The sequence below is a fragment of the Microcebus murinus genome, chromosome 10 (assembly GCF_040939455.1).
Source record: "Microcebus murinus isolate Inina chromosome 10, M.murinus_Inina_mat1.0, whole genome shotgun sequence".
Taxonomy (NCBI): domain Eukaryota; kingdom Metazoa; phylum Chordata; class Mammalia; order Primates; family Cheirogaleidae; genus Microcebus; species Microcebus murinus.
In genome coordinates, this window is record NC_134113.1 from 49,652,483 (window position 1) to 49,666,184 (window position 13,702).

A 13,702-nucleotide genomic window follows, 5' to 3' on the forward strand; every position below is an offset into this window, starting at 1 on the left:
TGTCAAAACAAACAAACAAAATCCCAAGGATTAATAAACCTCTGAGCTAGTAGAGACTGGAGATTTTTAAAGAGCTATTATGGACATACACACAGAATTTTTTCACCAAAAAAGGGTGAGCTCTGGATCCCTCAAGGATACTATTAGGCCTTGCAAATGAGATACATTGTAAAATGTTGATTACTGGACTCTACCACAAAGACACTTATTCAGGTAGGGTCCTAAAATCAGCACTATAATAAATGTACTAGGTGTTTCTTATGCACACTAAAGTTTAAGAATCATCAGGACAATAGATACAAACAAAAAGTCACTTCGAATTTTCTTTAGTATTATTTAAATTACTCATAACAGTTAGAAATTCCTACACTTTGTACACATCGTGGTGTGGTACAAAAATATTACTCTCCTGTGAATAATTATATACATGAATATGAACATAATTAAAAATAATGAATAGATATTTGGAAACTGATATCCTTTATTTCAACGTGTAAGTGGTGTAAGTGAAATTTAGTATACACATGCATGTTGATCAGCTATTAGAATGAACCTGAAGTGGTATGGTTGCTATCGTTATTATTTAAATACAAGTTATATTTATTCAGTATGTAGTATGTGCCAAGGACTATTTTAAGAGTATTAAATCTACTATCTTATTTAAATCTCATAACATTATTATCTTCATTATTAGCTTCAAGTTACAGCTAAGGAAACTAAAATAATGGTTTTAAATCACTTGCACAGACTGTAGAGTTGGGAAGTATTAAAGTCGAGAGTTAGGCCCACGCAGTCTGACTCTGCACTCATAACCACTTTTCATTACCGGTTCCCATCAAGCATTCTACATGTATACCATCATATTGATGTAGAGTTTTAAAAATTGACAGGGTTAAATGGCAACTAGATCAAAAACATTGTATAAAGTTTGGACTATCATAAATAAACTTTAATTTAGTTTATGTTTGAATCTCCTCCAGTTGTAATAGATTATACTGCCATCAGCACAAGTTTAGAATTTGGAACTTCTATCTCCTCAGAGAATTTTGGTCAAGAAAAACTTGACCAAACTTGACCAAAACTTGACCAATAAGAGATTATTTTTCCCTTCACCCTTAGCCCCAAACAAGAGTTAGAATAGTCAAGAATCTCAAATCCGGGCAAAAATCAAGTGCCTAGGTGTCCTCAAACTTTTTAAACAGGGGGCCAGTTCACTGTCCCTCAGACCGTTGAAGGGCCATTGGAGAGTGTGGCGCACATTCCACACATGAGCACTGTGGGCCCAGGACGAGTCGGCTGCTAAGCAGGACAGGCAGCAGTGGCAAAAACACCCGGCAGGCTGCATGTGGCCCGCGGGCCATAGTTTGAGGATGTCTGGCCTAGGTCATGTAATAAAGTGGTTCAATAAATAATATATTACAATATATTTCTCATCACATTCATGTTGCAGTGAATACCCAACATGTATGTTGTGCATCTGCAAGGCTATGTATGGGATAAATAAACTTAAATACCAGTTTGAAGAAAATACTTCTTTGCTCTATTTACAGGATCGTCCAAGTCTTCTGGTGTAAGAAATAATTTTATGGCCTTCACCTTGAAAAAGCAAGCAAGCAAATATGTTAATGAAAATGTCAAATTACTTTTTTAAAGAAAACACAAATTATTTGGTATCATAAAAGAATAGGCATTTAATAAATGATATTTGATACTATAATTTTCTCTTTAGGCTTTCAAAAATTAAACAGTCAATGTTAAATGTAGAAATAAACCTTCAGTACAAAGTAATTTTATGTGCAGTTTTAAAATATTATGGACTGGAAAAAGTGGACCCCCATGATCATTTCCATAGTTCTATTTTTGTCACTTTAAAAAAATATATTAAAGTTAAAATTTGTTGACATTCTGAGTAAGGTGTAGGAATTATGAAAAGCTAGGCTATAGTTATTAAATCTTTATTTTTAATACTGTCTAATATGTCAAAGGAGTTACTTCTCAAAAGTGTTAAATCATCGTTGGGTTGAAAGAGTATGCAGGAATTGTGGCAATGTTCTTTCTATAAGTACACCACATTGTAAGTCTACTGGAGATCCAAAGGCATTTGCCTTTGTGGAATCTGAAACAAAAGAAAAAGCAGCAAAAGCTATTAAGGTAGGCCCAAATCCTAAAAAGAAAAAAAATTAGCAAGTATTATACCTAGAACTTTTTTTTTTGCAATCATTTCAGGTTCTTAACAATCCACCAGAAGAAGCAATATGAAAACTTTAGCACATTTCTCAAGACAGGGAAAAATAAGCCCATTCTGGCCCAAAGAATAGCTGGTATTTATTTAATGTTTAAATAAATGTATTTTAAATTACTTAATGTTTACATAGATGTACTTGAAATAAAATGAAACTAATGATAGCATTGTTATGGAAGGAAATTAAAAGGAACACAATGTCCAGGCCACACACGGGGTTAAATGTGGACACAAGCAACATGAGCGTCTGTAAAATGAAAAGATCAAGAACATCATCCGAGGACTCTAAAGTAGAAACTACTGAACCTCAAAAAGCAAACTTCCAAGAAAAAGAAAATATGGGAAAGAGTTGAACTATCCAACTTATCTAAAATCAGGAGAGAGGAAAAGAAGTAGCTCTGAAGATGTAACATGCCTCACTCCCACATTAAAAATAAAGAAAATGGCTCAGAAAGACAACATTAGCACTTTGAGAGGCAAAGGCAGGAGGATCGTTTGAGCTCAGGAGTTCAACATCAACTTGAGCAACACAGTGAAACCTGTTCTCTACAAAACATAGAAAACTTAACCAGGCATGGTGGTACGCACCTGTAGTCCCAGCTACTTGGGAGGCTGAGGCAGGAGGATTGTTTGCGCTCAGAAGTTCGAGATTGTAGTGAACTATGGTGATCACACTACACTCTACTTGCGGTGACAGAGGTAGACTGTCTCAAAAAAAAACTTGTTTATATACTTGAAAGTAATAAAACTAATGAGACCTGTATTGTAACAAAACTAGACATCTGTGGTCCAGCAGAAAGAAAACAGGGCTCAGAGTTCAAAGTCCTAAGTTTAAAGTCCAGCTCTGCCACCTCCTGAATATATGACCTATGGCAAGTTAACAACCTCAATTAGCCAAATGCTGTGGTGTGCACTTATAGTCCCGGCTACTTGGGAGGCTGAGTCAGGAAGATGGCTTGAGCCCAGGAGTTTGAGGTTGCAGTGAGCTATGACAGCACTACTGTACTCCAGTTGGGTAACAGCATGAGACCTTATTTAAAACAAAAAAAACCAGTACTATCAAAGTAAGCATATGGTATAAATTTTATTGTTGTTGACCCTTGACAGAGCAATCCATACTCTGACATTCTTTACTTCTATTATTGAACTAAGAATAACAGTGTAAAGTAAGACAAATACTCAGATTCGACCAACACACACAACGAAAAGGGAGGTAGCAAACATGGAGGAATAGCAAGCCATTAATTTCATTTGTGTTCTCAATTCCCTGAATTCTTTGGTTTTAAAAATAATTGCAAAAATCTTAATAAGAAGTTGGCAACTTTAATGTTTTATGATATAATGTTTTATGTTCAATGATATAATATATATGTATGTGTATATACACATGCATTTATATGTTACAGTTAAGAAAAGAAGAGATTGGCTTATGAAATAAACATACCTGACAAAACAGAACAGATAAGATTATATTTTTTTAAATCCATACCATTTCACTCTTCAGCAAAGCCAGTCCAATTTGATCTGTGTGAACTTTTGTTCCTTTCCCAAATCTCTGTGGTCCATAGTAATTCACAAAGCCTTTATTCTATGTATATAAAATAATCAACAAATTAAAAGTATATAAATACTATTACATGTCAAAATATAAAATCAAATCTTTCCCTTCATATTTGTTTTAATAAAAGAATCTTGTAATCAGCAATATACACATAGGGACCAAAAGGTCTGAGAAATGCAATGCAGTTAAAGAATAGAAAAGAACATATAACTAAAAGTTAGAACATAAAACCAGTGAGGAAAACTAAAAAATATGTCAGCTTTCCATTTGCATTACTATGAGGTTTCCTGGAATGTGGACTTTCAGTGATAAAACCAAGAATGTTCTAGGACAACTGGACTGAGTTGAATGATCACCTAGCACCTGGATCTGATCTGTACCCTAGAATTCTTTCTTATTTTGAGATTTTCTGCTGTCTAGAGATGTTAGGAACAAAAAAATAGATTTATTTTCAAACCCCACAAGTACTGGCTGCTTTATAACAATTCATTTTTAAGTTCATCTCAGCTTTTTAAGCCTGGGCTGAGACAATGGCATCACTTCAGTAGCACTCTACTGGTCCAGCTATTACAGCACCTAGATTCCAGGGGAGGGATACAGAATTTACCTCTTGATGGAGGTGAATCTTGAGGCCATGTTTTAATACTGCTACATTACTTAGAATAAATAGAAAATTATCATTTACTACTACAACCATTAAAGAAATTGGTCAGTGGTTAAACATGTTCTCACAAAGAAAACACAAGGCCCAAATGGTTTCCTCAGAGTTAAAAGAGAGCCCTCCACACTCACTTTACAAGGGGAATACACATTTATTTTTGCATACCAACTCAAGAACTATTCTATAAAAGACACTAACACAATTTATTATCAGCATGGTCCAAAAGGAACTGCATCCTTACCTCACATCATTCAAAAAATCAATTGCAGATAAAATAAGTACTCCCGAAATTAAATCTCATAGTTAAATATTTTTTAATTATTTCAAATTTGGAAAAATAACATCAGATAAAATCCCAGAACAGCCAAAAGAGTTTTAATTACACCTTCACATTACTTCAATATAACAAAAGGTTTATAACAATCAGAAATATAACCTCATACAATAAAACTTCAAAAACTCCTTATTTTCAGAGTATCTCAATTCCTCTTCCTCATCATAAGAACTAAATAGAAGTTGGCTAAAGGTAAGATTATTTCTAATGGGAATTTTGTAATATGCAAATAAAAGGTAATAAATGCTATCAGATTTCAAAGAAACCCCTCCCTTTTTTAAGAGATCATTTTAGAAACAGTTTTTTAGGGCAAATAAAGTAGAATTTTAGGTAGGTCAAGAAAAAAAGATAATCATATAAAAGTATATATTCAAAGAACTTCTAGGCCGGGCGCTGTGGCTCACGCCTGTAATCCTAGCTCTTGGGAGGCCGAGGCGGGCGGATTGCTCAAGGTCAGGAGTTCAAAACCAGCCTGAGCAAGAGCGAGACCCCGTCTCTACTATAAATAGAAAGAAATTAATTGGCCAACTAATATATATAGAAAAAATTAGCCGGGCATGGTGGCGCATGCCTGTAGTCCCAGCTACCTGGGAGGCTGAGGCAGAAGGATCACTCCAGCCCAGGAGTTTGAGGTTGCTGTGAGCTAGGCTGATGCCACGGCACTCACTCTAGCCTGGGCAACAAAGTGAGACTCTGTCTCAAAAAAAAAAAAAAAAAAAAAAAAAAGAACTTCTATACATAGGTGAAAGTGTTGGTTTTAAAAAATCTTTAGTTGGAAGATACTTTCCTCACTGTAAGGCAAATTACAGACAATTTTTCTTTTTTTCCCCTCTGGAAAAGTATAAAATTGTGTTAAAAGGTCTTTGTGGTCAGAAACTTGGATCAGTGTTTCTCAATGTTGGCTGTAAAGTAGAATCACTTATGGAGGCTTTTTGTTTGTTTGTTTTAAAGGTACTAATGCCTAAGCTGCATCTCCAAATGTTCTTTTTAATTGGTTTGGGAGTAGAGATTGACTACTGAAATTTTTAAAAGCTCCCCAGGTTAAGAAGTACTGGTCAAGATCAGGGGTTGGCAAACTACTATATAGCCCATAAGTCAAATGTGGTCCAACACCTGTTTTTGTAAATAAATTTTGTTGGCATACAGACAATCCATTCATTTACGTACTGTCTATGCTGCTTCCACACAATGGCAGCGGGTAAGTTGCAACAGAGACCATATGACTTCCAAAGCCAAAAATATTTCTTATCTGGCCCTTTACAGAAAAAAGTTTGCTGACCCTAAGTCTAGATGATCAGACTGAAGGATATGGTTGCATGTGTGTATTTAAATGTCTGGCAGACATCATTTAAAAACCTATATTAAATAATTTTTTTGCTATAAAATATAATTAAGTATACATGATTGATAATTTGTATACATTAAAAAATTCAAAATTAGATTAAGAAGTAAAATGATTGTGTACAATTCTGAAAAGTAATGTAACTATTTATGAAAGATTTCTGAGAAGAATTACTAAACAAAATTTCTAAAAAATACATTTCCCTAAGATACTACTCTATATGGCAGATCCTAAAAAAAAAAAAAACCTTCTTTCTTATGCAGATAGATTGTTCCCTCTTCTCTGGGAAACTCCATACGTTATATATTTAAAGTTACATTTACATATTTTGTTTTAATACAAAGATGTACTAAGAAGAAAATAAAAAATAAGCCAAATGGCCCTAATTGTCACTTTAAAAAATAATTATCACTTTAAAAAATGCATATAAAAAGGTACAAAAGAAAAAATTTCCCTTCTTGCCTTAATATACAAAGATGGACCATGATTTTCCTGTAATACTCTATTTTAAAATTGGCTTTTCTTACCTTAACATTTTCTATTGCCTCCAAGATTCTCTCCCTCAAGTTTGCAGAATCATTTATTTGGTTTTTTAAATTTCTGATGACAATATCAAAGTGATTTCCTTTGAGCTGACCGAGTCTAAGGGAATTATCTACAGATCGAATATTAAACACGTTCATTCTTTTCTTTTCAATTTCTTTTTCAATATTTTTCAACCTGTAAGTGATAAATCACACATAATCAGTTAAATCTTACATTTAAAAATTACTTTAATATAAGATTTTAAATGACAACTGCCAAGCAACCTCTTATATCCAAAGACTAATACAATTTTTTTTTGGAATATTCTAAAGTTAATGTTATTTCAACAAATGCACACTAAATACCCATTATTATATGATTATATTAACAGAGTTATTTTAAGAACTTGAACGTGTATTACTAATGCTATCACTCTATCTACACAGGCCTTCTGACTACTTAGCTCAAGTGACAGAATCTCCTAGCAGTCCTCCTGATCTTCCTGTCCCCAGACTCTGCCCCTTCTCAGTTTACCTTCCTCGCAACATTACCAAGAAAAACCACCAGCCCCAGAGGATTTTCTGAAATTCTTCTCTGACATTTCCTTATTCAAACTTTCAATTCTTCCCCAACCTCTAAAGAATAGATTCCAATTTTCTGGCATGACTTTCAAGATCCAGTAAGAACTGACAGAAATTTTCCTTTATATCTCTATTTTCTATGGTCCTTATAGGAACTATATATTAGGCAGACTATTTACTGGCCCCTCAAATGTATCTCCAGATTTTTTCTTCTGGTAAATTCTACTATTACTTGAAGGGTAATTAAAATCCCATACCCATAAGTCAAATCAAAGTAATCTCTCTTACTAGGAACTAATACATTTATTGTCTTTGGGAATTAAATACTAGCTTTTATCTTAAACACTTTCTAACATCTAAAGTTCTTCCCTTACTGTCCTCCTTGACCACAAAGACAAAATAATACACACTTTGGTCTCCCATATAAGAGGTTAGAAGCACCTAGAAGAGTCTACTTGCAAATAATGGATACTTAAATATCTGAGGACTAAGGATTAATATATCAGTAGTTCATCAAATTAGGCTAAATTTTGACTAAATGATTCAACTTTTTGAAGTTTATCTTAAGGTAAAAGTATCCATAGGTGCAGATTTAAGTACAAGAAAATTAATCATGGTATTATTTATAGTAAAAAACTGGAAAGAATTCTACTTTTCAAAAATAGGGGAATATTAAACAAATTAGTCTAAATGATGAATAGGATTTTGAAATATTTCATGACATAAATTTTCACATAACAATATTTTATTTTAAAAAGTAAAATATAAACTGTATATGCAAGTATGATTTTCATGTTCATAATAAATGTCTGTGTGATATAGTCTGGAAAAAATCTGGAAAGAAATAGATCAAAATGTTACAGTTATTTCTGAGTATTGGAATTATTAGTAACTTTTAATTTCTTTTTTATGCTTTATCCTATTTTCCAAATTTTCTACAATAAATATATATTTCTTTTACAATTAGAAAAATATTTTAAAAATTTGATTAGCTGAGAGAGGCTAAATTTAAGTAGTTTACATTCTATTTAACAAGGATTTATTTTACATGTAAAGATCTAAGATAATAAGGGTATCAGTTATAATAAGAAAAAAATTATTATAAGATACTTTCCCAAACATAAATGCATATTTGAGTATATTAATGGTACAGGATGTTTAGAGACCATTTAGACAATTTAAAGTTGCCACTTCTCAAAGTTTCTATTCTAAAATTTCCTCTATTTTCAATGTAAATTTAAGACATAACTCTATTTAGAAGGTAATTATTAATGCCAATGTTCTACTAATTTTGTAATAAATTAATCAACATTTACAGTGGGGTTAATATGCTCCCAGTATTATTCTGAGTTTTTGATTATATATTTATTTATTCAATAAATATGAAAGTAAAGTTCTATCTTAAAAAGCAGTATGTTATTACCTCTCTGGAGTCACCTTTCTAACAACCATTGCTTGATAGGTGACGGCTTTCTTGTCTTTAAGGCCTGCATAACTAAAATCTGAAGGAATCACACCAAGTTTGATAGCTAAAAAACTAATTGCTTCAAGCATTTCCAGATTTTCCTTTCGTAGGGTAAAAGCTGAAACAAAAATAATCTTAGATTACAAAAAAAGAAGCCACCACATATCAATTATATTCTTAGCAGGCTAACAGATTAGTATAACAAATCATTAATTTAAATAAACAGTATTTTTAGTCAAAATACAAAATCAGCATCATAGATTTCGGCCATTATTTTTTAAATGCTGTTTGGCTAATTGAAGGCTTACAGGAAAAAAAAAAAATTCAATTCCTTAATTTGGCATTCACAGCTGGCCCAAATCTACCTTTCCAGTATCCACACATGCCACTTCCATTCATATACCCTATAACCCTGACACAGAGAACTTCTTGCAATCCCTGGATGGACTATAGTTTTGCACTTTTGCACACTTGAGTCCCTCTGTCTAAAATATGTGTTCCCTCCATTTATTATTTGCCATACTTTAATTCATCTCGAAGATCCAACGGCAGCAGCAGTTCTCTCTGACAATCTTGCACATGTCATTAGGGAAGCTCAGGAACGTAAGAAGGAATCTACAAATGGTCTGACATGTCAGTTTGGTGATGATAGTAGTACATAAGTTTTCTTTTTTATCCATGAAGATTTAGAATTTAGTATAGAAATATTTAAGAGAATCAAGTCCATAATATTATTGTGTTAATCTGTATCTACATAAAAGTTTATTAGCTTGAATATTTAAGAGAATGAGATATGTAGTTCTAATTAAAAATGTTTAATTGATTTAAATTTGACTTTTTACAATGACTAAGTCAGTAAGCAATCTGGAAACTTAAGGTCACTAAATTTATAAATTTAACTTATATAACATTTTATTTATAACATTTAACTTTATAACATTTTCTTAATTACTTAGAAAAATTGAAGTATTAAAAAGAAAGTTGGGGGTGGAGCAATATGGCGGACGAATAACACCGTCAGACAGAGTATCTCTGCAGAAAAGACAGATTCTAGCAGAAATTAGAGGAAAAAAGCAAGAAGACGAGAATACAGCGGACGAGGGCCAGAAGGAGGGGTACCTGAGACCCTGGGAGACTCCACGGGAGGAGGCTGCGGAGGAGAACTAGAGGCTGAGACCACCGGAGCAGCCCGGAGACCAGCGGCAAGGGTAGGTGGATTTGCTGTTTCCCCTCCCCTGCATTTGGGACTGCTGGTGGGCTCCCCAGCAGGTGGAGAGACCTGCGGACATCAGCCCAGAGTTGGCCGCCGCCAGCCAGCGGTGAGACTGTAGCAGATGTGGCACCAGGTTCCCAACTTCTTCCGGGCACCTCCATGTGCACAGACCCGAGCCGCGAGGCAGGCGCCATATTGCCTCCTCCTCCCCTCCGCCGACCCTACCCGCGGCTGCCCAGAGAGACAATACAGCCACCAGCCAGAGGCACCTCCAGGGAATGGGACCTTCCCTTTTGGGACCCTACAGCTGACTCAGGGGAACTCAGACTGTGAGCTCCCTACCTGCCCGCCCTCCCAGGTGCTGCTGGCACGATGTTCCAAGGAGAACGGTGCCGACTCAGAGGCTGAGAGACACAGACCCAGGTTGGACTCCCTGTGGGTGAATTGGGACTGGAAATCCTCTCCCTGGTGGGGATACAGTTTGAACTCTGGGACCCAGACGTCCTCGGACCTGCAGACCAGATCCCCTGCACCTAGGGCTAGCATTGCCCGGGGCACAGAAGGGTTATACATGAACAGCCTACTGAGGTGTGTGTGCCTCCAGGGGTGGATCGGCGTCCTAGAGGGCAACCCTCCTCCCAGGAGGAGGCCGTGCGCCCAACCCAGGTGGCGTTCCTATGCAGGGAACCTCCCTGCTGGCATCACAGTCCGGGGAGGCCTGGCGGCTTGTGGTCTGGCCTGCTGGCAGAGGCCCAGGAGTAGCTGCGGAGTTGGGGAGGGTGGAAAGAAGCGAGGCCCGCTCCAGACTGCGGGTCTCAGACAGCCCACCCCCACACACAGACTTTCTGGCTGAGCGGGACCATTCCAGCCCTGCCCTGACAGCTTTCCCTGGAAGCAGTAAACAGAACTTTGACCCCTGCTGACAGCCTGAGGGCAGGCTTACCCAACCCAGCTCCGCCCAGAACAAGAGCTGATAACACGACACAAAATCAGCAGCATAGCCTGTTCCTCCAAGCAAACGCCACCTACTGACAGGGACGGCATCTTGCACAGCCTTTCCACGGCACCCACTGACTCAATATACAGGGAGTGGTCCAATTTCACCCACAGACACCACCTTCAGAAACTAAACAAGGTGTGTGAATACCCAAACAATAACTTAAGGAAAGAAACAACAACTGATCGACATGGGAAGAAATCAGTGAAAGAACTCAGGAAATATGAAGAACCAAACGGAAAACACACCCCCAAAGAGGAGCACCAGCCCCCTAGAAATGGACACCAACCAAAATCAGGCAACCAATATGACAGAAGAGGAATTTCGTATGTGGACCATAAGAACACTCACCCAGCTGCAACAACAACTCAATAACCAACACAAAGAAACCACAAAAGGCCTCCAGGATATGGGAAAAGAAATAGACACAATGAAGAAAAGTGTAACCGAACTCCTGGAAATGAAGAATCAATTCAAGGAACTACAAAATACAGTGGAAAGTCTCAAGAACAGGGTAGATCAAACAAAAGAAAGAATCTCAGAGCTTGAAGATAACACCCTCCAATTAAACAAATCAGTCACAGAAATAGAGCAGAGAAACAAGAGAAAAGAGCAAAGCCTACAAGAGCTGTGGGATTATGTGAAGAAACCTAATGTGAGGGTCATAGGGTTACCAGAAGGGGAAGAAGACAACACTCAAGGGTTGGACAAGCTGTTTGAAGATATAATAGAGGAAAATTTCCCAGGCCTTGCTCAAAATCTTGATATACAAGTTCAAGAAGCTCAGAGGACCCCTGGGAGATTCAATGCAAACAGGAAGATGTCACGACATGCAGTCATCAGACTGACCAAAGTATCAACTAAAGAGGCCCTTCTAAGAGCTGTAAGATAAAAGAAGCAAGTAACATACAAGGGAAAGCCAATTCGAATAACATCAGACTTCTCTAATGAGACTTTACAAGCAAGGAGAGACTGGGGCCCCATTCTCACTCTTTTGAAACAAAACAATGCCCAGCCTAGAATATTATTCCCTGCAAAACTAAGCTTCGTATATGAAGGAGAAATAAAAACATTCTCAGACAAGCAAAGGCTCAGAGAATTCACCAAGACAAGACCAGCCCTACAAGAAGTACTTAAAACAGCGTTACGCACGGAACATCATAATAACAACCCACGAATATAAAAACAACCAAAACCCAAAGATATTAAAGGCCAGATATTACAATGGCTCCAGACAGAAATCATAGCAACAACATCCAACCCAAAAGAATGAAGAGTAATCTACCTTACCTATCAGTTCTCTCAATAAATGTGAATGGCTTAAACTCTCCACTCAAGAGACATAGGCTGGCTGAATGGATAAGAAAATACAGGCCAAGTATATGCTGTCTTCAGGAAACACATCTAACCTGCAAGGATGCATATAGACTAAAAACAAAAGGGTGGAGATCAATATTCCAAGCAAATAGAAGCCAAAAGAAGGCTGGCGTGGCAGTTCTAATTTCAGACGATTTAGTTTTTAAACCAACAAAAGTAGTGAAAGACAAAGAGGGTCATTATATAATGGTGAAGGGCACAGTTCAACAAGAAGAGATAACAATTTTAAATATATATGCACCCAACTTAGGTGCACCCAGATTCATAAAGCAAACCTTACTGGAGGTAAGCAAGTGGATTAATAGCAACTCAATAATCACCGGAGATTTCAACACCCCACTGACGGCATGAGACAGATCCTCCAAACAGAAAATTAATAAAGAAATAATGGACTTAAACAAAACTCTAGAACAATTGGGTCTGACTGACATTTACAGAACATTCTACCCAAAATCCACTGAATATACGTTCTTCTCATCAGCTCACGGGACATTCTCTAAGATTGACCATATCCTAGGACACAAAGAAAATCTCAAGAAATTAAAAAAAATAGAAATCATACGATGTACCTTCTCAGATCACAGTGGAATAAAACTAGAAATCAACCCTAACAGAAACTCACATTTCTACACAAAAACGTGGAAATTAAACAACCTCCTACTAAATGATTACTTGGTAAATGAAGAAATCAAGACGGAAATAAAAAAATTCTATGAAGAAAACGACAATGGAAAGACATGCTATCAACTCCTCTGGGACACAGCTAAAGCAGTTCTGAGAGGAAAGTTTATCTCCATAAATGCCTATAACCAAAAGACAAGAAGATCACAAATAGACAATCTAATGAAACGACTCAAAGAGCTGGAAAAAGAAGAACAGACCAACCCTAAACCCAGCAGAAGAAGTGAAATAAACAAGATAAAATCAGAACTAAATGAAATTGAAAACAGGGAAGCTATTCAGGAGATTAATAAAACAAAAAGTTGGTTCTTTGAAAAAATAAACAAAATTGACACACCATTGGCTAAGCTGAGGAAAAGCAGAAAAGAGAAATCTCTAATAAGCTCCATCAGGAATAAAAGAGGAGATATCACAACTGATCCCAAAGAGATACAAGATACAATTTATGAATACTACAAAAATCTTTATGCACACAAACTGGAAAATGTGGAGGAAATGGACAAATTTCTAGAAACACACAGCCTCCCTAGGCTCAACCAGGAAGAAATAGATTCCCCGAACAGACCAATCTCAACAGCTAAAATAGAAACAGCAATTAAAAATCTCCCTAAAAAGAAGAGTCCCGGTCCAGATGGCTTCACACCCGAATTTTACCATACTTACAAAGAAGAAACTATTGCAGAAACTATTCCACAACATCGAGAAGAACGTAAACCTCCCCGA

General features: G+C 36.4%; 1 protein-coding gene across 4 annotated transcripts in view; it reads right to left on the reverse strand.

The window, feature by feature from the left end:
- PUS7L (pseudouridine synthase 7 like) overlaps positions 1-13,702 on the reverse strand; it is a 33,800-nt gene that overhangs the window by 10,282 nt on the left and 9,816 nt on the right. For all 4 annotated transcript variants that reach the window (XM_076007193.1, XM_076007195.1, XM_076007194.1 and 1 more), the window contains 4 exons: positions 8,670-8,829; positions 6,668-6,860; positions 3,732-3,830; positions 1,515-1,596 (listed from right to left, as the gene is read on the reverse strand). In XM_076007193.1, coding sequence (XP_075863308.1) covers positions 1,515-1,596; positions 3,732-3,830; positions 6,668-6,860; positions 8,670-8,829 — 534 coding nt within the window. The remainder of the gene's footprint in view (positions 1-1,514; positions 1,597-3,731; positions 3,831-6,667; positions 6,861-8,669; positions 8,830-13,702) is intronic.